The sequence below is a fragment of the Amblyraja radiata genome, chromosome 3, assembly GCF_010909765.2.
Source record: "Amblyraja radiata isolate CabotCenter1 chromosome 3, sAmbRad1.1.pri, whole genome shotgun sequence".
NCBI classification, from domain to species: Eukaryota; Metazoa; Chordata; class Chondrichthyes; order Rajiformes; family Rajidae; genus Amblyraja; species Amblyraja radiata.
In genome coordinates, this window is record NC_045958.1 from 65,449,815 (window position 1) to 65,475,869 (window position 26,055).

Consider the following 26,055-nt stretch of genomic DNA (forward strand, 5'->3'; position numbering starts at 1 on the left):
AATGGCATCACAGGTAAATAAGATGGCCAAGAAAATGTTTGGTGCATTGGCCTCTTCAGTCACAACATTGAGCATGTAGGAATGTTATGTTAATTGTGCAAGATGTTGTTGTGGCTGGATTTGGATTTTGTTTAGTTTTGGTCACCTCCTGTAGAGGGATGTTAATCTGGAAAGAGTGCAGAGAAGCTTTACGAGCATGTTTCCAGGACTTGAGGCCCTGAGCTATAGGAAGAGTTTGGGCTGGCTTACTGACTTAAAGCATAGCCAGGATTATGAGTGGTGATCTGAGAAGTATGACTCTTCAAAATCATGGGGACAATAGGTAATGTGAATTAGGTCTTTCACCCAGAGTAGGGGAATCAATAACCAGAAGACGTAGGTTTAAGGTGAGAGGGGCAAGATTTATTAGGAACATGAGGAGTAACTTTATGACTTGGAAGATGGTGGATATATGGAATGGGCTGCAAGAGGAGGTAGCAGAGGCAGGTGCTATAAAAGTATTTAAAGGCATTTGGACAGGTTTAGAGGGTGTGGGACTAGTCTGGATGGGGCATCTTAGTTGACAGGCTGAAGGGCAAGTTTCTATGCACTCTGACTTTGACTCCCTGCAGAATGGGGGTCGGACAGGCTAGATGCAGGAAGATTGTTCCCGATGTTGGGGAAGTCCTGAACAAGGGGTCACAGTTTAAGGATAAAGGGGAAATCTTTTAGGACTGAGATGAGAAAAACATTTTTTACACAGAGTGGTGAATCTCTGGAATTCTCTGCCACAGAATGTAGTTGAGGCCAGTTCATTGGCTATATTTAAGAGGGAGTTAGATGTGGCCCTTGTGGCTAAAGGGATCAGGGGGTATGGAGAGAAAGCAGGTACAGGATACTGAGTTGGATGACCAGCCATGATCATATTGAATGGCGGTGCAGGCTTGAAGGGCCGAATGGCCTACTCCACCTATTTTCTATGTTCTATGTTTCTATGAGTGCCACTAGTCACAGACCTCAGGCTTGAATAACACCGTCTACAGCGAACATCCATATCCCTACCCTCAATTACCTTGTCACCTCCTCAAATAAACTATTTTATGTCATGACCTGCTGCCTCCAATACCATGCTGACCTTCCTTAAATTAACCATTCCCTTCCAAATGGGAATATATTCTATCCCAAATAGTCCTCTTCAATAGCTTCCCCAACTTTAACTCATCAACCTATAATTTCCTCATACCTATAATTCCCTGGATTATCTCTTTCATGTGAATAGGGACTTTCCGTTTCCCAGTTGAAATGAAAAGTATTGCATTTAGTTAACTGGACACTTAAAGTCTGTTTATGGCAAAATGTTACCAGTGCAAAAACCTGTCTTAACATATCGACAATGTGGGAAAGACGACCTACCTACCAGTTGCCCTGTACTTCAAAGAAAACAAGGCAACAGAGAGGTGGGTGATCTTTAACCGAAGAATCAATTAGCTAAAGGAGATGGTATCGGGTACCTGGATTAAAAGGGAATTTAAACCAGGGGACCTCCAGAGATGGAGCAATTTCAGAAGATCCAAGCAGTGGAATGCAAGTGGGAAGGTTGCTGTAAAAGAGAGCAGTGATTTGACAGCAATGGCACTTAGATAATGGAGGAACAAATGTTGGAAGTCTGGTATGTGGGTTGGGAAACGTACACGAGAGCTGAAGTTATAGGTGAGCAAATATTTCTGGAAACGTAACTTTCATTTTAGGCTGAGATGAGCCTCCATTTCATCAGATAATTTAGTCTTGGACACAGTGCAGAGATAATGAATTAGAGTTAAAACCACCTGCCACTCTTTGGGGAATGGAATCCAGCAAAGATAGAACAATTGTGGGACCATGCTGTAGTCTCCAGTATTTAATTAGATGTGTTGAATCATCCAGGATGGGATGTAAAAGAATAATAGACTAAACTTCTGTTCTACTTGTACTCGAGGTCAAAGCAATATAACTTGCCCTTGGACTTGTGTCTAGAAAGTGAAACCTCTGGTGCAGATGGGACAACTCAATTGGAAGGTCCAGCTTCCTTTGTGGGACCTCTGGTGCAGATGGGACAACTCAACTCAGCTTCCTTTGTGGGACATCTGCAGTGGCTGGCATGTCCCTTTTTTAAATTAACCTATTTTCTCTTGTATTTAGTAACTTAAATTTTTGCTTTCAAAATGTAATTCACATTAGTTATATAACCACAATTTGAGCTTGGAAGAATATGATCATTGCCTTATTTGGTCTGTACCGTAGATACTTGGGAGGTCCAGCAGGACTCTGAGTCAACGCTGGAGTGTGATCGAACATTCTTCCTTTGTAAAGATGGAACAGAATGTGTCAGCTTTGAATACCTGTGCGATGGTGATAAAGACTGTCTTGATGGGTCTGATGAGATGGACTGTTCTGAAGTGTGTGATGAACCAGGTACCTGTCCATATTTCTTCTTTGAAATAACCCAATTGCAGATTTATGAAAAGGCCATAAGCTGCTTATTGTGACCAATTTTAATGTAAATGTCCACCGCAATTGCATGGATTTTCCAGTTAAGCCAAGTGATTAAAATTTTCACTTGCAGCAAGAACACTCCAGGATTTTATTGTCATGGAGCACAGTGACACGGCTGGTAGAGCTGCTGTGTCACTGCCCGGAGACCTGGGTTCAATTCTGACCTCTGTGCTGTCTGTGAAGTTTGCATGTTCTCCCTATGACCACGTAGGCTTTCTTCCGCATCAGAAAATATATAGCTTTGAAGACTTAATGGGTGCTGTAAATCATCTCCAGTGTGTAAGGAGTGGATGTGACTGGGATAATATAGAACTACTGAATGGTGATAGATGGTCAGCATGGACTCTGGGTCGATTGGCTGGTTTCTATGCTGTATGTCTGAACTAAACAAGAACAGGTATTTGGCCTACCATTCTCATGTCAACCAAGTACCCATCTATGCTTGTCCTATTTGCCAGCAATTGGTCTGCAGCTTTTTGTGCTCAAGTGCCCATCCAGATACAATCTTCAGTGTAAACCATCATTTGCAGTTCCTTCCTACTCACTTTATCTTGCCCAGTCTTACACTCTTCAGCTATTTCTACAATGATTCCGTCACTTGTAACCAACATGCTGGTAGTTGAGCTGAACCTATGGTTTGCACAATGTTTCCTATTGGCTGGGGAAAGTGGTTGCAATATTTAACCTGGCAAATCTAGGGTTGTGCTCGCCTGCCTGTAAAAGGTTTAGCGAGTATTGAGGAGAAACTGGGCTTCGCCTGTGAGATTTGAAGTGGTGTATCATAGCAGCGATCTGAAATCTTTACTCTGCTTTGAATATTTACTACTTTGTGACACCTGCCTTTTGGTCAGTTGCCATCAAACCCCTTGTACTTACCCAAACAAGATCTTCCTGGAACCATGATAATCCATTATTCTAATGTTTATGGAATGCTGGCTTTCTTTCCTCTAGATGCATATAAATGCCAAGAAGGGACCATTTGTATTCAAGGTCTTCTACGCTGTGATGGTATTGCCCAATGTCCAGATGAATCTGATGAAGTTAATTGTTTTGAAGAATCAGAATCGTGTAGTCTCTGGTGTGACAATCACCAGAGATGTATTCCATCCCACTGGATATGTGATGGCAGTGAAGATTGTAGTGATAAGACTGATGAACGTGACTGTGGTAAGATGTTAACTATTTAACAGCGCGACAATTTGTATTATCCCACCAGCTGCCAGGCTGTGGATATGCCTTTTACAATCGCAAGCGAACTGCAAAAATCTCGAATAAGTTTCTTCATCCTGATATGTGCTGTGTGGATTAATAATTGAATAATACTCTTGGAATATAGTCAGTAGCACTCTGCTTTAGACATGCTGACTATGGGTGACTTTGGGGATGAACTGTAAATGAGGATCATTGATCATTGAGTGAATGAGAGCAGATGGAATGTGCCCAGAGAGCAGAGGCCCAACCAGTTCCCCTTTAACGCACTCTACAACACTTCCCTGTTCTACACTTACTCCATCCTTATCTCATCTTTTCGTCTTTTCATCACAGGATTTTGTCCAACCATCTGCTTATCAACAACCACCTCCCCTGTCTCTATCCAGGAATTGTCATGCCCCTCTCAGCCCCCCCCTCCCCCAAATCTGTGTATAGGGTCCAGAACCAAAACATCACCGATTCATGTTCTCCAGAAATGCTGCCTGACCTGCTGAGTTATACCAGTAATTTGTATGTTGTAAATCAAACATTCGCATTTCCTTGCTTTTTCACAGGAATAACAATGTTCTCAAGGAAATTCCAAGTTCGAAATGTGTTGCATTCATTCTCTCCTGCTTTCACTATTCCCAGTACTTGTCACTGTTTCTGGGTGCTCAAATTTTGAGTTCTGCTTTTCTCGCCTTCTGTTCTGTGATTGATCTTTACTGGGAACTAAAGGGCCTGTCCCACCTGGGCGTCATTTGTGCGTAATTTACGCAACATTTATGCGTCACGGTCGTGCGTAGTGACATGCGGTCGCGCGCAGTGCCCCAGGATTTTGGGATGTACCAAAATTTTTGCACGCCATTTGGGTGACGCGCAAATGACGCAAAAGTGGGACAGGCCCTTAACTGATCAGGATTCAAACCCAGCAATTGAATCTGGATTGAATGATTACCTGCAGATACTCGCTTGGAATTAAAATGGCTTCTCGCTTAAAATTAAGTATAATTTGACAACATTGAGCAATCTTGATACATTAACATGACACATTTGTTAATATACAGTAATTTGACCGGTTCATTGATCTGGGGTAACTGGCCCTAATGTTTATGCTTTCAACATTACTGGAAATTTTATGGGCTGTATCTTGTTACTTAACTCACTGCTTTCCCTGGTTTAGAATCCTCTTGATTAATCATGGTTTGTTCCACTTTTTAAGTGCTGGAGTAGCTCAGTTGGTCAAGCAGGTTCTCAGGAGAATATGGACAGGCAACATTTTAGGTTGTGCCTGAAACATTGCCTTTCCATGTTCTCCTGAGATGCTACTTGCCCTCTGCTATTTCAGTGCTTTTTCCTGTAAACTAGCTTCTGCGGTTCCTTGTTTCTACCATTCCTGACCGAAACTGGTTTGATTTTTGGTTCTTGTTGAGAGTGACTTTAAATTGCTATGTGCACACTTGGGTCAAATTCCAGTGAAAGGGCTCATTCATTTTAATTGCATGCTAACTATTTACATTTTCCCCTTGCTGGCAATGGTGTAAAAGGCAAATGACCTTCCTTTCAAACCAGTAAGTGCTGATGGGAGATGGGAATGTTTTGTAAATGATATTTTGTGTAAATGAATTTGCTGTACCTTTTTGACCCTGCTGTCATATCTATTAGCAGCAGATGCTTCATCTCCAATTAAGTGCAAGATAAGGGATCAACAACATGACTAATTGGATGATAAATGTTAACAGTTGACTCTAAGCAGAAGCTAACTTCAAAAGCAAGCTGTTATTACTTTCCTCTGCATTTTCAGATTTTGATTGTATCTGTTTCAAAATTGACATTTCCCCTTACTTAATTTGCAGACCATGTAGTGGTGTGTGCACTGCAATTGTGTAAAGTGAATGTTGCTGGAATACTGGGGTGCATTTGTCACTGAAAGCTGTGAAAATTGGCTGCTCAGTCATGCCCTTTCCCCCATTTATTTTCTCCTATTGCTTCTCTGCCCATCCCCACCCAGTGCATTGCCTGCTGTCTTTTGTCTCCATGCTAATCTCTTGCCAGGAAATTATTTTGTCAACGTTGGTGTATCTAGTTTGTAGAAGCCAGTTAATTATGTATGATTATTAGATGTAATGTCCGAGTTAAATAGTATATGGGGGGGGGATGAGACTACCTGAACTGCTTGTTGGCATAGGACAATGCCGGAGGTCAAACCATGTAACCTGATTTGAATATTTTATTGCTTAAAGGAGTGGGCTGAATGGTCAATGGGTTACTTGCAAAACTACATTTCAAAACAATTTTCAAACTACCTGTTCCAATATTTGGATATAAAGTTGATGGTCCAAAATATTTTGAAATCCAAATACATGGCTTTTTGCACAAAAATATCCACAGTTGTGGGCTTCGTTCACAAATCCTTTTCTTTCATTGCACATTAGTGACTTGCTGCTATTTCTTTTCTCTGCAGGGTGCAGCAACGATGACTTCACATGTGATGATGGTCAATGTATTTCTTTAGCTTTCCACTGTGATTTGAAGTATGACTGCAGGGATAAATCAGATGAGCGCAATTGTTTCAAACCAAAGAAAGTTATCTGTAAACCTGACGAGAAATTGTGTCCTGTCAGCAAAGAATGCATAATAAAGGAGTGGTGGTGTGATGATTATGTGGACTGTGGAGATGGAATGGACGAGCAGGTACAGTTCAATGTCGTAATAATTCATATGCAAAATATCCTTCTAATGGCTTTTTGAGGAAAAGGAGCAACTTGAATTTGGTGTTTCCATTAGTTTGTAGATGTGGGAGCAGCCACAAAATCTTAGTATCAGAGTTGTAGACTTGTGATTACTAATCTTATGTTCATTACATTCTTTGCCTGCAAACAGCTGACTCCAATCAACTTTTGCAAGCTCCTGTCTAATTGTCAAAATTGGTGCTCACCCTTTCTCAAACACATGCATGCACAATGCTAGTGTAGATGGAGCTTCTTGGTCAGCAGAAGCAACTCTCCTGCTGTGCCTCCAATCCCTGCTTTCTCCTCTACAGTTATCATCGAACAGTATCCAAAATAGTGTTTGAGGGGAATTGCCTCAGGATTCCAATGCTCTGCCCACCCCCTTGACCTTTCCTGGTTTTCACCCAGCTACTTCCTGTCAGCATCTTGGGTGTATACCACCTCACTAAAAGTCCTATTTGTGATGCTGTTGCAATCCTGCATGATCCTGACTGCATCCAGCTCTAATTGCTGCATGCAGACTCCGAGCTACAGCTGGACACCGACCAAGGAAGAACAACAAGGGAAGGACTTGGAACTTTATTTTTGCCTTCCATCACAGTGAGGAATGTGTAGGAGTCACTGTGATGGATGTTTATGTTAAAGTGTGTTTTCTGAGTCTGTTGCTTTTTTAAATTGTATGACTGACCTGTCCAGTGAATTTCATTACACCAATTGGTGTATGTGACAATAAATGAACTTATGAACACTTCCCCACTGGTGGAGTCACCATGAAGGTTCCCCAATCTCTTGCATTCTGCATGGAAAGCATACCACTGCCCTAACTGTCATCCCAACTGCACTAAGTTAAGAGGAAAGCTCAACCTCCATGCTGAAGCTGCTCGAGCCCAAATCTCAGCACCTACCGAAATTACATCACTTGCCTTAAATACTGCTATTCCACTAATGCTGGCCATTCATGAACCACTAGGGCTTTCATTACCTGAGCTCTACAAACTTGGTGGGTGTGGGAAGGAGAGTTAAAATAACATGCAGGAGAGAGCTTGCTAAACATTTCAGCAAATACTCCTCAAAACGATCACAACCTGGACACAGTGCGGTGGCACAGTAGCAGAGTTGCTGCCTTACAGTGCCAGAGACCCAGGTTCAATCCTGACTATGGGTGCTGTTTGTACATTCTCCCTGTGACCACGTGGGTTTTCTCTCGGTGCTCAGTTTCAAAGATTTGTAGGTTAATTGACTTCTATAACTTATCCCGAGTGTCTACAATAGAACTAGTGTATTGTTGATCACGGTTCAGTGCAGATGGACACAAAGTTGGAGTAACTCAGCGGGACAGGCCGCTCCTCTGGAGAAAAGGAGTGGGCGACGTTTTGGGTCGAGATGCTTAAGACATGGGTCAGTGCAGACCTGTTAGGCTGAAAGGCTGCTTCTATGCGGTATATCTAAACTAAATGTTGTTTGTCAATGTAAAGGCAGACATGCTGCAAGCACCAAATGCAGTGGACCAGGCAGAAGGTGCAGGTTAACCTTTGTCTCACTTGAAGGACTATCAGATGGTTGAGGGGGGGAGGAGGTGAAAGAACAAGTTGTTAAACCCCTCAGTTGCAGGGGAAATTGCCGGGATGGAGGGATGAGTGGATCAGGGAGTCTAAAATCTCAGCAGAAAGAGGGGAGGGGAAGAAAGCTGTGACTGGCAATTATCTCCTGTTGGAGATAGCAGCACATATGTTGGATGTAGAGAATTCAGAGCAGACAGTTTGAGTGAAGGAAGCATCTCTGCAGTTGGGAATGTAACAGAGCTGAGGGGAAGGTGTGTAGAATAGTGGCCAACAACGCCAGTGTAGTTGTAAGTAAGTTTATTGGCCAAGTATTCACATACAAGGAATTTACCTTGGTGCTCCGCCCACAAGAAACAACATGACATACAGTGACAGTTACGAATGATTCCAACACTAAACATTAATAGTAATAATAATAATAATAATAAAACATTAATGATAAAGCACCATTGATCAAGCATGTGAACCAACAAAATACCAGATCAAAGGGAGGCTACAGATTTTTGGCTGTTGAGTAGAGCAACTACTTGTGGATAAAAACTGTTTTTATGTCTGGCTGTGGCAGCTTTAACAGTCCGCAGTCACCTTCCAGAGGGAAGTGATTCAAAGAGTTTGTGGCCAGGGTGAGAGAGGTCAGTGATGATCTTGCCCGCTCGCTTCCTGGCCCTTGCAGTGTACAGTTCATCAATGGAGGGAAGGTTGCAGCCAATCTTCTCTGCTGATCGGACGATTCGCTGCAGCCTCCATGTGTCGTGCTTGGTGACTGAGCCAAACCAGACCATGATGGAGAAGGTGAGAACAGACTCTACGATGACCGTGTAGAATTGGACCATCATTGCCTGTGGCAGATTGTGCTTCCTCAGCTGCCGCAGGAAGTACATCCTCTGTTGGGCCTTTTTGACTGGAGTCGATGGTAGCCCCCCACTTAAGGTCCTTGGAGATGATGGTTCCCAGGAACTCAAAAGACTCCACAGTTGTGACTGTGGTGTTGTTGATGGTTAGAGGGGAGGGGGAGCTCTCCTAAAGTCTACAATCAATTCCACTGTCTTAAGAGCATTGAGCTCCAGGTTGTTGCGATGGCACCAGGATGCCAGCTGTGACACTTCATGTCTGTAGGCAGATTCCTCCTCATCCTGGATCAGTCCAATCAGGGTTGTGGCGTTCGCAAACTTGAGAAGCTTGACAGAGGTGTCTGGAGGTGCAGTCGTTGGTGTAGAGAGGAGAGAGTACGCAGCCTTGTGGTGCTCCTATGCTGAGTGTTTGTAGGTTCGAGATGTTGGATCAAGGATTGCCATGGCTACTCCTTTGATCTGCAAAAGTGGCGAAAAATTAAAAGTTGAGTACTGACAAGTGGTTAATGAGGAATTGGTTGGGTTTTGGTTGCTTTCTGCTCTTGTGCACCGCTTCTCAAGATGAGAGCTTCTGCCCCAGAGCTTCTCTTCAAGAATGGCTTTCCTGCTTCCTTAGTTTGAGCCCTTGCACGTATTTCCAGCATTTCCCACATATCTCTTCTGACCGCTCCCCCTTGCAGGCCAAACAGCAATAAACTTCCTTGGATTCTTGTCTTTCACCTCATCGGCCTCTGCATCCAATCCATTCTCAAGTACTTTCAGCATTTATTCTGGATTTGTGCAGGTTCAGTCTTTATTTGCCTTGTTTTAATGTCAGAATTTATTAATGCCAAAACTCTGCTACCAACATTAAGTTTCTAAAACTATTTTCCAGAGTTGTGAATCTTCAGAAATCCAGTGCAGGAAATTTCAATGGATGTGCAATAATACTCAATGTATTCCAAACTTTTGGCATTGTGATGGGCTGAAAGACTGCAAGGATGGTAGTGATGAGACAACATGTGAGTTTTAACCCATGTGGATTATTCTAATCCAGAGGAGTTTAGTTTTATTGGTTGGTGATTAAGCTTGAACTTTAAATAATTCTTTCCTCTTGCTCCCTCCCTCCCTCCCTCCCTCCCTGCCAAAAGGCCAGCCAAGACAATGCAAGAGTTCTGAGCTAAAATGTACAACATCGGAGTGTATCAACATGAATTTGGTTTGCAATGGAAAGCCTGACTGTTCAGATATTTCCGATGAGGGTGGCGATTGTGACTTGCATGAATGCATAAACTGTACTAATATATGTTACAACACACCGAAGGGGCCGGTAAGTTTCTGAAAACATGGAGACTGGAAAAACTTGCTAAATGTATTGTGTAGTTGGGGTATACTTCTGAGTTTCTACCTGAACTCTGTTTTCTTCCTGATGCTTGAGTAATTGGAAGCTGACACTGACCTTGTCTTCAATTTGTTCTGAGCACATTGCGAGATGGGAAGGGGTGGAAGGGGAATGTTTGGCAAAGTGTTTCTCTTTTCATTCATTCATATTAGGAGGCAGTAGAATATTGGTGTCTATGCACTTCACCCACTGCTAAAATATCTAGAACAAAATTATTTAAATTATAAAGATATTTTAAACTATTTTGTGATTTCCTCCAATCTCCAGCATTTAAAAGTATTTGCACTTCCTAGCTTCCAAATGGAAATTAGATTTGGATTCAATCTTTATTGTAATTGTGCAGTGTACAGTACAGTACAGAGACAACAAAATACAGTTAGCATCTCACCCAGAAGAGTGAAATATATATTTGTACATACAGTGGCAGTAGTGTAATTTTTCTGGGGGAAGGAGTGTCCGGGGGGGGGGGGGGGGGGGGGAGTGACTGGCAGGCAATCACCGAGGTGCAGTGTTAAGTTGTGTAACAGCCGCAGGGAAGAAGCTGTTCCTGAACCTGCTGGTCCGGCAACGGAGGGACCTGTAGCGCCTCCCGGATGGGAGGAGGGTAAACAGTCTGTGGCTGGGGTGAGAGCAGCCTTGACGATGCTGCGCGCCCTTCGCAGACATCGCTTGCTCTAGACAGACTCAATGGAGGGGAGTGAGAAACCGGTGATGCGTTGGGCAGTTTACACCACCCTCTGCAGAGCTTTTCGGTCGGAGACAGAGCAGTTGCCCAGCCAAAATTATTATCCTTTCCATGTGAAAAGGGATTCTAATCCAATTCCATGTTTAGGCAACTGTAAAACTGGGAGCAGGATTTCTTATTGGCTGAATTCCATGTGAAATTTGGCCAATGGAATGGTGAAGGATGTTTATTGGGACCCACTAGACAAAAGTAGATATTTCACTCTGAAATTGTATTGAACTATACCTCCCAAATGGTGGCCTCCGACACTGGTGGAGGGTGGCAAGAAGGAAGGGAAGCAGATGTGCAGGGCAGCAGTTGTTAGTTTCTCCAAGTTTAATACAATTATTTTGTGGTGAAATACACTGGTTTCAATTAAAATGTTTGAGGCTTGGGAGTAGTGAGGGGAGGGAGAAGAAAGAGAAACAAGGTATTCCATTGTGTACAATTGCAGGTGAGTATTTGAAGATCAACCCAATTGCCTTCCAATGGATTGTCATGTGTACCAAGATAGTGAAGATTTGTTTGCATGCTATAAAAATTGTACTGTGCAAGAGTTAAATCAGGCCATGCACAAGCACAGCAGTGCAAAAAAATTCCAGAGTGCCAAATTCTGCCCAACGTTAGTGAGGACTCTCTGGACTTGAGGTTCAAGAACTTGCCATCACCCATTTCCAGGAATGCAATAAATTGCAGACTTGTGGATGTCGCCCAGTCCATCATACAGTCCAACCTCCCCATTCCATTGACACTTGCACTACCTTGAAAGCAGCCAACATGGCCTCTTTTTGTTAATCCTGGCTAAATTGGAGCAGCCATGGTATTGAAATTGAGTAAGAGCTTGTGTACTGCTAGGCCATTTTGGTCAAGTTAAATGTGCCTTTGCAGAGCTGAGACAAGCTGCTGAAAAGAATGACATCTGCAGAGGACTTACAATGAGGTGTAAAATGCATAAAGCTAATTGGGTCAATGCAAACCAGATATACATAGTGTAAATGTTGCAAAGCTGTACTTTGTTAGTTGTCAATTGGTTGAAATGTTAAGCTTTGTCTGGGTTGTTTGAATCCCAGAGCACATGTTGCACTATTCATCTGTTGGCTTCCTTCTAGAAGCTTCTTTCGAATACAATGTATTAGTTACTATGTTATTGAGATAAGGAATTGTCCATCATGTACTGTTGTAATCGATATGTGTTATTGGACTGTACAGAGACCATCTCCATGTAGTTAGGCCCCTCAAGGTTCAGGGACCTATACAAAGCAGCCCCCACAAGGTCCGATGTCGATCTTCTGGAAGAGTGCTTTGGACTGCGTGACCTTTTGGAGTGTCTCTGCTTGCACGAGGGTAGAAGGGCTTGGCCAAGCAGATACAAGGATCGAACCCGCGGTGGTTAGGTATTGTATAGGGGAAATTGTGTTGTGTTATCCAAAATAAAGTTTAGTTGCTCAAGTGCTTGATTCAGTATTTTATTGACTGAAACTAGACTGGGGGAAGCTTAGAATGAGCTATTTACATTTTCACCCCAGTTTCATTTTTAGTCTCCTGTCGGAGGATATAAAAGCCACCAGATTCAGTAACTTTCCTGCTATCAGTCTAGTAAAAAAAGCCCTCCATAAGCTAGGTTATGGTCCTTATCTTCCAACCGAATTCACTGCAGACCTTGAACTCTTTCCTCTGTAAACTGTAATGCCACAATGCTGCAATACTATTCTGGTGCTTTTCTCTCTGCACTACCTGCTGTACTTATGAATGACTTTAGTATACATTGTGTGTAATTAGTACAATTTAACTGGATGATGCACAAACAAATATTTTCGCTATCTTCGTACATGGGCGATAAACCCATGCTGATATCTTCGAAAGCAATTGGGTTGATCATTGTACTCAATTGAGTGCACATGCAGTTTTTTCCCCACTCCCAAGCCTCAAAGCACTTGTTTAACAAGCCAGCCATTATTCTTGAAGATTATGGAGAAAATTACCCGAATAATTTGAAACTTGCTGCAGAAGGAGGTCTGATCCAAAATTAACTTTTTATTGCAGAGCTGTGGCTGTCCAAATGGTTTTAAACTTGTGCCTGATTCACACAGCTGTGTTGGTATTGATGAATGTAAAGAACTAGCAACTAGACCTTGCAGTCAAATGTGTGTAAATAAGAATGGTACCTACAGCTGCAGCTGCTACCCTCATTATCTACTAAACAATGATGGAAAGAGCTGTAAAGTAACAGGTAAGACCATCCTCACAACAGTTATCTACTTTGTCATTGTTTGTGCAGTAGCAAAGCAGATCATAGGTTTTCTGTGAACTCTCGAAGAATGTTGTATTTCCAATTACATCACCATTGAATAGGTACCCAGCCTATCTGATATGTTGTCAATTACAGACAAGCTATCACGGGAGCCAGTCTGAATTGTCGCCGCATTCCTTGTATATAAAGTATTCTCACCAAGGCCCTATGCCACTCCTTGACAATTTTGAGTGAAGTTTGAATTTTGGCAATTAACTACTGTAATTGTAGTAAGGTAACATAACTCTGTATTGCCTCCTACATCTGCATGGTAATGTAGACTTGTACATGAGTACTAAACTAATGTAGACATGTACGTGAAGTATCCACACTTCCCAATATCTCTAAATTTTGTAGAACGCCTGGCACAAGTACATGAATTCACTGTTCCATTTTCCTCCATCTGCTATTTTGTTATTCACATGTTTAGTTGTCCACCTCCCCTTGAAGACCTTGCATATGGTTGCACACCCACTTTAATTTAATCTACAAACATGGAAATATTGATTGTTCCCCTGAGATGACTCTATGTGAATAGTTGGGGATTAAGTAGGTATGTTGCAAAGCGTACCTGAAGCGTCGCTGAAAATCTGTCGCTGCGGGTGTGCGCGATTTTGGCGCCGTTTAGAGGGGGGCGGGTTTAAAACGCGATTTTCTCTAGGCTGTTCAAATCGAAGATGTTCAGCCTTGTTAATTATTAACGAAAAATCGCTGGAAGACCCCGTCGCAAAAGCTATTATTAGTTTTAAAGGCCTCGTATAATAGTTATAGTAGTTTAAAAATCAATCTCTAAACCCGCGAACAACGGCAGCCGTCAGGGTCTCATAGAGCAAACCACAGAAGGTATGTAGCTTATTTTTACATTAAAAGGGGCTTCTTAAGATCCCTTTATACAAAGTTTAATGTTGCGAGTAGCTAATATGGGGCCCATTATATCCCGCAGTATTTTTCTGGGCATTTGGGGCACAAATCTACCGCAATGTGAAAGTTCTAAACCAGCGCGTTCACAGGATCCCACTAGAAAGCTGATTTAAAATGGACTTTAATTTACAGCAATTGAACACTAAATTCCTTCCATTTGGCCTATAAATTAATGTAAATGAGATTTTAAAATCATGTTTTATTGTAAATTATTTATGAATATTATTTGCACACTTAAGCTATTTAAAAATGTTAATCATTTATTAAGAAATGGATAGATGTTTAGATCTAGTAATTGAAGTTTGAAATTAGCTACACTTGGGTAACTAACTAATTATATACTTTAATTTCAGGTCATCCAAGTAAGATTATTTTATATTTGTTTCAGAATGGTTCAATCTATGATAACTGAAAATTTCATTCAGTTCTCTTAATTTTTAAGAAAGTTATGGGCTTTTGACTGTCCACGATCACAGCTTTTTTGTTACGTCCATAGAAAATCAATAGGGAACAAGATGCTAATTTCAGAGTATGAAAATGACCATAACTTTTTAAATACATGAGATATGAAAGTGAATTAGGTGTCAAATTAAACTTCTTTTTATGCTTTATCTGATGGGATAAATTACAGACTTGATTTTTTAAATCTCAAAATTTTGTAACATTGCTGGATTAAGCACTGACCCTTCTGATACTTCACCCAATGGTTTAAGGACCAGTTTAGGTCGGCTTCCAACTCACAATACACTTCATAATGTTGCAATAAGCAGCAGCAATGTTGTTGATCACATCTCAATCTTGGAGCTATTTCTCTTTATATTGAGGTCTTTTTTTTTCTTTTCTTTTTTATAATTGTGATTTGTTACTCAGACCTTTTTTATATTGAATGATCAAATTTCTCCCATTCTTCTGTCGTGCCCTATTTCGTGCCAATGGTACAAGAGGGCTGACTATAGACTCACTCTAAAGTGAAAGGTTGGAGCTCTTCATACAATCCAGTGCCTGCAGTTTGCCTATTACAAAGCTGTAATAGTGCAATTTAACTTATTTTGGTAATTTAATGAATAATTGGAGCTAGTAGAATATTCTAATCACTTCCGTGCAAGATCAAAATTAATGGCTAGCTTAACAACTTTCTTTCACTTTTAGGTGCTGAGCCAGTTCTTCTTGCTTCTGATTACCACGATGTCCTTTTGTATAGATTACACGGTGGTAAAAAAGACATTATTTCAGCTATTGCAAAGAGCATCATGTTCCCTCTGGATTATGATTGGAAGGAACAAGTAATTTTTTGGATTGACACTTATTCTGAAAGTATAAATTGGATAAAAATGGACCAGAATGATCAGGGGATGCTGATCAAAGGTTAGTTTGTAACAAGTATTCTTGGTTATCTTGAGCTCTATAATTTAATGTCAAGCTGTGTTATAGTGTAATATTTGACTATCCAAATTTTTTTTGCAAAAATATTTGGAAATATTTGCATCGAATAGCATCAGTAAAAAAACACTTTGCTTCAGTGACCTTTCTTAACTGGTCCAGACCCTGGACCTTTGACATTATAATCAGCTTCAGCAACTTTTATACAACAGATCACTAAAGAATTCTACCCCTCAGAATGGTGGCAGACATCATTATTAAATATGAATATTTGAAAGAATTGTACACTATAGGGGGCCAGCACATGATAGATGAGGTCTGAAGGCCTGCTGGATTTCTTGGTTGCTAACCATTCCCATAATACATTCCCATACTGACCTTTCTGGCCTGGGCCACCTCCATTGTTGAAGTGAGGCTACTTGCAAAATGGAGGAACAGCACCTCATTCTGTTTGACTAATTTAAAACGTAATGGTATGAACATTAGATACCCAAAATTGAAGAATTCAACCCCCCCCCCTTCATTTTTCCTTCCACCTATGCAGCTACAGAGACCCAGGGTCGATCCTGACTACGGGTGCTTATCTGTACGGAGTTTGTACGTTCTCCCCGTGACCTGCATGGGTTTTCTCCAAGACCTTCGGTTTCCTCTCACACTCAAGATGTACGTGTTTCTAGGTTAATTGGCTTGATGTAAATGTTAAATTGTCCCTAGTGTTTGTAGGATAGTGCAAGTGTGCGGGGATCGCTGGTCGGTGCAGACTCAGTGGGCCGAAGTGCCTGTTTCCACTCTGTATGTCTAAATTTAAACTGAACTTTTTGATTAGCCTTAACAGAATTCATGAATTTGGTTTTTAATCCTGCAATCTACTTTGTTTAACCCCCAACTCTACAGGAATCCAGTCTGAATGTTTAGCTGTGGACTGGGTGGGCAGAAATCTTTACTGGGCTGAAGGAGCTGCTGGTCGTATTCTGGCAGTGAGCTTGAACTCCACATGGCATGAAATCAAAGAACGTGTGGTTGTCATTGACACTGCTATTGATCAACCTTGCTCTTTAGTTTTGCAGCCACTGAGTGGGTAAGTGCTAAATTTGAAATGGCATTGTAAATTCTGTTCCCTGGGTTACTAAAAAACAAAGCATATTCAACTTGCACTTCCAGTTGCATCCAGAATACCCTAGGGAGAACAGTCACTACTACCCAGCAAATTCAATGGCTAGTACGGTTTCACAAACTGGCTATAAATATAGTGGTAATTGAGTTCAGAGAATGACATTTATGGACTGTAGACAGTTATGAAATTTTGATCAGTGGATCTGAAAAGATGGGGAATCTTTAGGTAACTAGTCCTTGATTGTGGATAAATGTACTAAAACAACCTCCTGACTGGAGGACTGGCACAATGTCTTGCAGAGCTTGGTACTAGGTTGCTTACTGGTGTCAAACATAGGTGTCTGATGAGGACACTGTTTAGCAACATAACAAATGGAATTGAATCCTTTGTTACTTTGTGCTCATCTTATCTTGTCTTATTTCATTTGGGTGTGAGTGGTGCAGCTAGAGCTGCTGCCTCGCAGTGCCAGAGAGCCAGATTTCAGCTGCTGTGTGAAGTTTGCACATTCCCCCTGTGTCCACGTGGGTTTCCTCTGGGTCCTCGGGTTCCTCCCACATCTCAAAGACTTACAGCCTCTAAATTGCTGCCATTGAGTAGGGAGTGGATGCAAAATATGGCAGAGGCACAGCAGTAGTGTTGCTGCCTTACAGCACCAGAGGCCCAGGTTAGATCCTGATTACGGGTGCTATTTGTCCGTTATTCCTGTGACCACCTGGGTTTTCTCCAACATTTCAGAGACCTGCAGGTTTAGCTTCTGTAAATTGCCCTTGGTATAAGATAGAATTAGACCAAGGGTTCCCAACCTGGGGTAAATTTACCCCTAGGGTAAATCTCGCCTCCCCAGGGGGTAAATTTGTTGATTCTGGATTTGTACATTTTTTCTCATTGACTGTGTTTGCTTCTGGTATTCTGATATCTGTTCATTAGTTCATAAATAAGTGAAATAACATTGGTATGTGCCATTAAAGTTGACAGGAGTAAACGGGACGAAAAAGGTTGGGAACCCCTGAATTAGACCATGGCAGGGTGGTTGACGATTGTAACATCCTAATGGGATCAGAGAGAACTGTTCTACACTGGAGTGGTGGGACCAGGTATTTGTTGCCCGAAAGGAATGGGTCGGGGTCTTCATTCCATTAAAATTGCCTGGATGGTCACTGAAGAACTAAAGATGGTCACTGAAGAACTTTGGTATATGCTGATCAACTTTTAAAGGAAGTGTTTTAATGAATAATCACCTTGTGTAACTATTTATTTCTATGTATAGATTAATGTACTGGTCTGAGATTGGGAGCCAACCGCACATTGAGAGAGCAGGCATGGATGGGACAAACAGAAAAGTAATTATCAAGCAAGGACTTGGATGGCCAACCAGCTTGACACTTGACCTGATTGATTGGAAACTCTTTTGGGCAGATGGAAAACTTCATTGTATTGGTGTGTCTAATTTGGATGGAACTGAGATGAAGGTACTGTTACATTAAAAACATAAAACATTCCAGGAACAGGCCCTTTGGCCCACAGTATACAGAATATAATACCAAGTTAAACTGCCTCCACACTGATCTCACTGTCATCTTTGTGCATTGCAAAGTAAACATTTAGTAGCTCACCTACTAGATCCTCTACTAGAGTGGTCTTTCTCAATTTTATCCTGTTTTTAATGTACAGAGACTTGGGTTTTTGTTTAATCTGACACCAATGGCCACTTTTTTTCCTTCTAATTTCCTGCTTGTTTATATTTCTCCAGGTCATGTCTGTCACCTTTCTCAACCTTGCATACGCCACCTCCTTGACCAAATTTACTACAACTTTGGTCATCCCCAAGGTATCCTGACCTTGCCAACTTTGTCCCTCCAGAACATGTCAGTCCTGAACTCTGATCTGCTGGCCTTTAAGCAATTCCCACATGTCTGTGGACTTGCTCAATAACAGCTGCTCCCAAATTAATCTCGCTAGCTCCTGCCTAACTGTGTAATCTGCCTTGCCCCAATTTGCTAACTTCCCAAAGATCCAGACTTTTAACTATCTTGAAGCGTAGTTGTGATTAGAGGAGAGCTGATTGAGGAGTGGGCATAGGGGCACAAAAGTACAGCCTCTGCTCTCTGACTCAGAAACGTGGTGTTTGGAAGGTAGAAAGGTGAGAACCTGATGGGCGAAGGGCTTGGGTGAAATCCACCCTCTGGGGACAGGGGTGGAGAGGCTCTGGGGAACATGATATCTGGCCATGTACCACCTTCCTCTCATTCACCCAGGGGTCCAAACGATTCCTTCTTGGTGAGACAGGTTCACAAGTACCTCTAATCTTATCTACTATATTTGATGTTTCTGAGGCTTCCTTTGCATCAGCAAGACTAAGCATCGACTAGGCAACAGTTTCAACACATGCTGGTGCGTAGTCTGGCAAGGCCTGCTGGATCTCCTGGTTGCTAACCATTTCAACCCCTCACCCTGTTCCCATCCTGACCTGTGTCCTGGGACACCTCCATTGCTTGAGTGAGGTCACACAAGCTGGTGGAACAGCACCTTGTATTCCACTTGGGTAGCTTACAACCTACTAGTATGGACATTCAATTCTGCAATTTCTGGTAACCTACAAAGCCCTCCACCTCTACCCCACCCCTTTTCTACATACCCCACCTGGATTTACTGAAGACTGACACAAAGCTAGAGTAACTCGGTGGGTCAGGCATCATCTTTGGAGAAAAGGAATACTGTAGGTGACTTTTCGGGTCAAAACCCTTCAGAGTCTGAAGAAGGGTCTCTACCTGAAACAAATTCCTTTTCTGCAGAGATGCTGCCTGACCCACTGAATTACTCCAGCTTTTTCTGTATTTGCTTTAAACCAGCATCTGCTGTTCATCCCTACACCACCTGGATTCACATCCATTTCTTCCCTTCCACATATTCTTTCACCCCCCCACACCACTCTGGCCACACCATTCACACCTTTTCTATCCTTGTCTCTCACTTGTCTTTTCATCTGTCCTTTGTCCAACCATCTGCCTATCAAAACCAACCTGACTGTATCCACCTATCTCTCGCCAGTCTTTATTCTGCCCCATCTCTCTTCCAGCTTTCTTCCCCTACCACAAGCTGGTCCTGACCAGAAACCTGGCCACCAGAGATGGAGTTCCCAAAATGCTCTTCCACCGAAACACCAGTCCCCTGAGTTCAGGCTATTACAGAGGTCCCAATACATGGTCCAGTATGGCACTCGAGTTGGGCTATCACTTGCCCTTTGGCCCTTTTGGATGCATCTAATGAAAATCCAAGTTAATATTGGGGAAGTTAGTCACCCACTATAACAGCCCTGTTTCTTTTGCATCCTTCTGTAATCTATCTACATATCTGTTGTCTGTACTAGTTATTAGGCTAACTATATAATCCCACTGGACTGATTACACCTTTTTGAGCTCTGCTTGTAGTACCTCAGTGAACACTGCAATGAAATAAACTCTTCAATCCATTTTCACTGTGATCATTCATCTCTCCCTAATGATTTTCAATGTCCATTTTTAATCAGATTTTCCAGTTGGCATATACTCGGAGGCCGTTTGGTCTAGCCATATTTGAGGATGATGTGTACTGGTCTGATGTAGAGTTGAGAAGTATTCAAAAAGCTGATAAGAGACTTGGAAAGAACAGGACTGTACTCTTGAAACATGGTCAACCATATAGCTTGAAGGTAATATTTTTTTTATTAGTAAAGCTTGTCTCTGGTATTTAAAGTCCTTTTATGTCTCTTACTTTCAATAATGATGTGATTGAGAAATTCACTTCACTGATGAATGCTCTTGAACTGCCTTGATGTCAGCTGCAAGCAGGTTAGAATCGTGCAGACAAAGATGACACTTTTTCTTTCATTAATGGCATTCACGAGCTGTATAGTTTTGACAGCAATTCTTTAATCCGTTGGGCCCATCCTATATTGCCAACTCTTACTCCAAATGCAGTCAAATCACGTTAGACAATCATGGAGAGGAAGTGAATTTACTGAACACCTGAGTTTAATCCCTCTGCACCTGAATTTCGAGCATTTGTAGTACTTTTGACGGTGGTAATTTGAATATTTAAATAACACTTTTATCTGCAGGTGATGCATGAAGTGCTGCAACCAACGACTGTAAATCCTTGTGAACAAATGGGCTGTTCGCATTTCTGTTTGTTGGGCCCTGGGATGAAGGGCAGTTGTCACTGTGGGCCAGAAATGCTTCTGGCAGATGATGGCTTAACCTGTGTAAAATCAGATGAACCTTCCCTCTTGATGATATCTCCCACAGTCCTTGCACAGGTGAGATGTTCTTGTAGGCTGAACAAGCAAAAGAATGAATCTGCATAATGTTCTTTGGTATCCACTTTGACCTACCAATTTTCAATCGTAGTGGTATTCCTTTTGTGGTAGTCACTTAAAGGATAGTTGTTTCAAAAATAGTGCTTAAATTCAGAATAACTTCAGAGGAAAGAACAAAGCTAGAGCTTCCTTGAAAGCTTGTCCTTTTTTAAAGACTCTTGCAAAAAGCTTCATAGACTTGTGAATTCCATGCAGGCAGAAAAAATCGCTTTAGCATCAGCCTTTCATAAATTTGTGAAAGCTTGTTTCCGTACAATTCGGTGCAAGAGCAATAGCGGCTCCATTTGGGAGGACATCTGCTGGCAAATGGCCTTAATTCAAACAACCAGATGTCAATGCGCCGTGAATTTGCTTGTCTAGACGATATGTTAAACTTGGGCACTGCTCGTGAACAGCAGTTGGGGAAGCTATTGGGTACTGGCTATCCATGGCAAACAGGTTTTGTACCAAAGAGATAACAGAATGTGGTCTGGCCATGTCTACAAAAATAAAATGGAATTAAGTGGCTTAAGTGCTTTTTGCAACATTACCCTAGGATTAGGATGACTTGGAATGGAATGCCATTTATTATCATTCAAACAAACACGGTTCAAACAAAATTTCGTTCCTGCAGTCATAACAGCAAAAAACACACAATTAACACAATTCCACACAAACATCTATCAGTGAATCCAAACACCACCTCACTGATGGAAGGCAAAAGTCTTATTACTTCCCTGTTCTGTTCTTTATTCATCTCCCGCAGTCAAACGGCTGCATCGAGCTGATCGAGGGTCTTGATGTTAGAGCTCCGAGCGGGCGGTGCTAAGTCCCGTGGCCGTTTAAGCCGCACGGGGTGATGCAAGGCCCTGCTCTGGGTCAATTTAAACCCCTAGATTCGGGCGAGCGAATTTGCCATTGCGGGAGCTCTGAAAAGCGGTCGCCCACCAGGGACCTGCGAGCTCCCAATGTTACCGTCCACAGGGCCTGCAGCTGAAGACTCCAAAGCTCTGAAGTCGGGTCGCAGCCGCGCGCCACAACAGCGCTCCGCGCTCAAGTCAGCCAGCTCTGTGATGGTGAGTCCGCAGGCTCTGCGACTGGAGCCCCAGGTCGATTCCGGTTGGAGGCCGCCGGCTCCACGATGTTGGGCCCCAATGACAACAGACTCGACAGGGAAAAGGTTGTATCCCCAGTTCAGGGAAGAGTTAAAGTCCCCCCCCCCCCCCCCCCCCCCCCCCCACTAAACTAAAACTAAAAACATACACCTAACAGGACAAAAAGAAAGTAAAGACAGACGCACTGCAGTCGAGCAGCTGCCACAAGGCGCCGCCACACCCTTAATAACTAAGGGAACCAAGGCACAGAACAGTACAGCTCAAGAACAGGCTTATCAGCCCACATTGTGCTGAACACTATGCCAGGACCATTGCTTATGTACCTGCAACAAGGCATATCCCTTCATTTCCTACATATCTATGCTTAAACTTTAAATGGCACCAATGTATCTACTTCAACCACCACCCTGGCAGTGCGTTCCAGGCACTCGTTACCCTCTAATGATTGACAATTGAGCCCATAAATAGATGACCCCCACACCAGTGCTTTGAAAAGTGGCTTGTAGATGGAAACTTGCTATCCAGACGTTCATCACTCCAACAGTTGTGGATGGGGAAAGTAGAAATTCCTCTTGCCTACCACAAGGAAATGAAGCAGAAGAAATAATTAGCTGGCATAGAAGAGTCTAAGATGGTAATGGATCACTGGAAAACTAAGCAGTGTACAGACTTGTGAAAGGGAAGCTGCTTTTTAATAAATGTATAATATAATTGCCGGAATGAGGAAAGCTAGTGGATATATTGTATTTGGACTGGAGGTAGGATTACTGCTTTAAATTTCCAACAAAGATTAATCTATTGCACTAAGGTTGAGGTGGTATTATACTAGGGTTAATTATAAGGAGAGGTAATGGACAAAAGAACAAAGGACATTTATTGTCACGTACACCAATTGGTGCAGTGAATTTTGAGTTGCCATTGCAGCACACCAATAAAATAAACACAACATTATAGAATTTGACATTAAACATAAAACATCTCCCCCCCCCCTCCCCCACAAGCGGGATCAACGTTTCCCACTGAGGGAAGGCAGTAATGTTCAGTCCACTTCCTCCTATTGAGGCCTCCGCAGTCGCCGCTATGCCGGCTCGATGTTTCAGGCCCTCTCGCCGGAATGATGGAACTCCGGCGTCAGAAGAACACTCTCAGCGGCTTGGAGTTTTGAAACAGCTGCTTCCTACTGGAGACCGCGGCTCCCGAAGTCCACTGGCTGCGCTGGTCGAAGCGCCAACACAGGCGATCTCGGCGAAAGATCCCAGGCTCCGCGGTGTTTAAAGTCAGCGTTGCCGCGGCAGGACGCTTCGCAGACCACAGCTCCACGATGTTGAAGTCGGCAGTCCCAGCACTCCAGTGCTCCAACACGGCGACCCGAGTAAGGCATCGCCCGCTCTGCGATGGTACCTCAGTGCTGTGCCGTCGCTGAAGCTGCAGCTCGAAGATGCGGCTCGGAGGAAGGACTCATCCTCGCCCAGGCAAGGACTGGAGTAAACCGTTTCCCCCCTTCCCCCCCCCTCATCCCCCACATAAAAAACTGAAAGGCCTCCAGAACAAAACTTTTTAACATACTAAAAAATGTTTTAAAAGGGTGAAGAACAAACAGCTGCAGACGAGGCTGCCACACTATATGGCGCCACCACTCGAAGAATGTTTGGTTTTAGCTTGGATGCAGCATTTAAATGGTCCATTTGGCCCATGCTGACCAGTGATCCCCTGTGCACTAGTTCTCTCCTGCACACGAGGAACAATTTTCAAAGCCAATTAACCTACAAACCTGCACCTCTTTGGAATGTGGAAGTTAACTGGAGCACCCGGAGAAAATCCATGTGGTCACAGGTAGAACGTACAAACTTCGTACACATATAGTCGGGATCGAACCCAGATCTTTGGTGTTGCAAGGCAGCAGCTCTACTACTGTGCCATGTCACTTTCATGTCGGAAGATGGATTTTATTTGTGTTCACACACTGAACATAATGCAAAATGGTAACCCAGCTGATAATTGATCAATGAATGTAAATTTGAAAGGTGCATTGTTACCAAATCAATTGGTGCAAGTGTTTAAATTGAGAAAAGACATGTAAACCCGAAACATTGCCTATTGCCTTTGGTCCATAGATGTTGCCTCACCCACTGAGTTTCTCCAGCATTTTTGTCTACCTGTAAAAATAATTGAGATTGTTGTTGGACTCCAGAACTAAATGGGGTGCATTTCAATTTCCAATAGAAGGTGGGCTCAATCTGCAAGAACCTGGCATTGCATTTGCTTGGTCCTGATCTTATTCTTGACTAAACGTCAAGAACATTCAATTTGCTCCGTTTTCAAACACTCCCTCTGCACAATGTCCATTTGGGAATGTTGAGCTGAAGGGCCCACTTCCGTGCTGTATGATCATACTACCTAGTCAGAGCTGATCAGGATGCCTCTGGTCCCAATTCTCCGTCTGCCGGGGATGAAACTGGTTTGATACAACTCGGTATGATTTTGCCATTTGCTCTCTTGCTAATAGTAATCATTTTTAGCTTGCCTTAACCAATATAACATGGTACATTAAGTATTAAGATTTTTGTCTGTTAGGACTAACATAAGTATCCAATTTGTGTCAGTAAAATTGATGCTACACCTCACTTGCTACTTTAAAAATGTTATGACTGTAATTTTGACATTAACTTCTGCGCATATTGGAAACTTCTAGGTGTATCTGAAACATCAAGATAAATTGAAGGTTTTACCAGAACACTTAAACCACCAGCTGTTGAACATGCAAGTGACTTCTGCTGATTACATCTGGAAAGACAACATGGTTTACTTTGCAAATTCTGAAGGCTTTATTGGACAACTAGTAATGGGGCCTAACATTGCTTCATGGCAGAAGATTCTCCAGGTTGACAGTGAGATCACCTCTTTAACAGTGGACTGGTTGGGCCAAAATCTCTATTTTATCACAAGCAGACCTTGTGCAATAGAAGTGACATCTATAAATGATCTTCATCGACTTGTGTTAATAGCAAATCTCAGTCATTCAACTTCCCTTGCATTACATCCACCTTCAGGCATCATGTGTTTCTCTGAATGGGGGTCCAAAGACAAAGGAGATGGTCCAAGGATTGAATGTTCTCTTATGGATGGACAGAAACGTAGAGTTGTTTGGAAAAAGTGTCGCCGTCCCACTGATCTGATCATTACAGAATCTGGCGATCGGCTTTATTGGATTGATTTGGGTAAGTGGTGTAAAGGGACCCTTTAAAAATGCAGGTACCTTGATTTGGGTTGGTGCAAGCCTATTTGGCTTCAGATTATTTGACTACTGTGGTGAACAATTGATGTCCCTAAACTGGAGAAAAGAATTGCACAAAATTAAGTCCATTCCCTGCAGATAATGCCTCGGGTGCAGGGATGATTTACATGGACGTTGCCAGGACACGACAGCCTGAGCTGTAAGGTGCTCCAACATGACAGGGAGATTATCTGATGCATTATCTGCAGGGATTGGACACAATTTTCAGGTTACATCCCTTTCTTGGCTTTTATGTATGTTACTAGGATTCGGGTTTGTGTTGAGCCTTGAGTAGCTGGGGTTTTGCTCCTCGAGTATAGGAGGTGAAGCTGAATAAAGCTGGAGTAACTCAGCGGATCATGCAGCATCTCTGGAGGAAAGGAATGGGTGACATCTTGAGTCGAGGTAAAAGGATGACCTTGCAGAGATATATAAAATCATGAGGGTCATGGGTAAGGTAAAGAATTGTTCAATTTCCCCAGAATTGAGTCTAAAACTAGAGGACATAAGTTTCAGGTGAGGAAAGATTTAAAGGGGGCTAAATGCACAACCATAGGGTGGTGTATTACATGAGCTACCAGAGGAAGTGGGTGCCGTTGCATTCAATTTTGACACTTTCATGGTAGGAATCGTTTAGAGGATCATGGGCCAGGAGCACTAGCTCATTTGCCAACTT

General features: G+C 42.5%; 1 protein-coding gene across 1 annotated transcript in view; it reads left to right on the forward strand.

Moving 5' to 3' along the window:
* The first annotated feature begins 1,372 nt into the window (after positions 1-1,372).
* LOC116971561 (very low-density lipoprotein receptor-like) overlaps positions 1,373-26,055 on the forward strand; it is a 34,877-nt gene continuing 10,194 nt past the window's right edge. The window contains exons 1-15 of the mRNA XM_033018795.1: positions 1,373-1,436; positions 2,260-2,430; positions 3,463-3,678; positions 6,167-6,396; positions 9,722-9,848; positions 9,978-10,156; positions 12,996-13,182; positions 15,313-15,528; positions 16,438-16,621; positions 17,925-18,126; positions 18,408-18,485; positions 20,184-20,345; positions 20,754-20,951; positions 21,757-21,792; positions 24,798-25,323. Coding sequence (XP_032874686.1) covers positions 1,373-1,436; positions 2,260-2,430; positions 3,463-3,678; positions 6,167-6,396; positions 9,722-9,848; positions 9,978-10,156; positions 12,996-13,182; positions 15,313-15,528; positions 16,438-16,621; positions 17,925-18,126; positions 18,408-18,485; positions 20,184-20,345; positions 20,754-20,951; positions 21,757-21,792; positions 24,798-25,323 — 2,776 coding nt within the window. The remainder of the gene's footprint in view (positions 1,437-2,259; positions 2,431-3,462; positions 3,679-6,166; positions 6,397-9,721; positions 9,849-9,977; positions 10,157-12,995; positions 13,183-15,312; positions 15,529-16,437; positions 16,622-17,924; positions 18,127-18,407; positions 18,486-20,183; positions 20,346-20,753; positions 20,952-21,756; positions 21,793-24,797; positions 25,324-26,055) is intronic.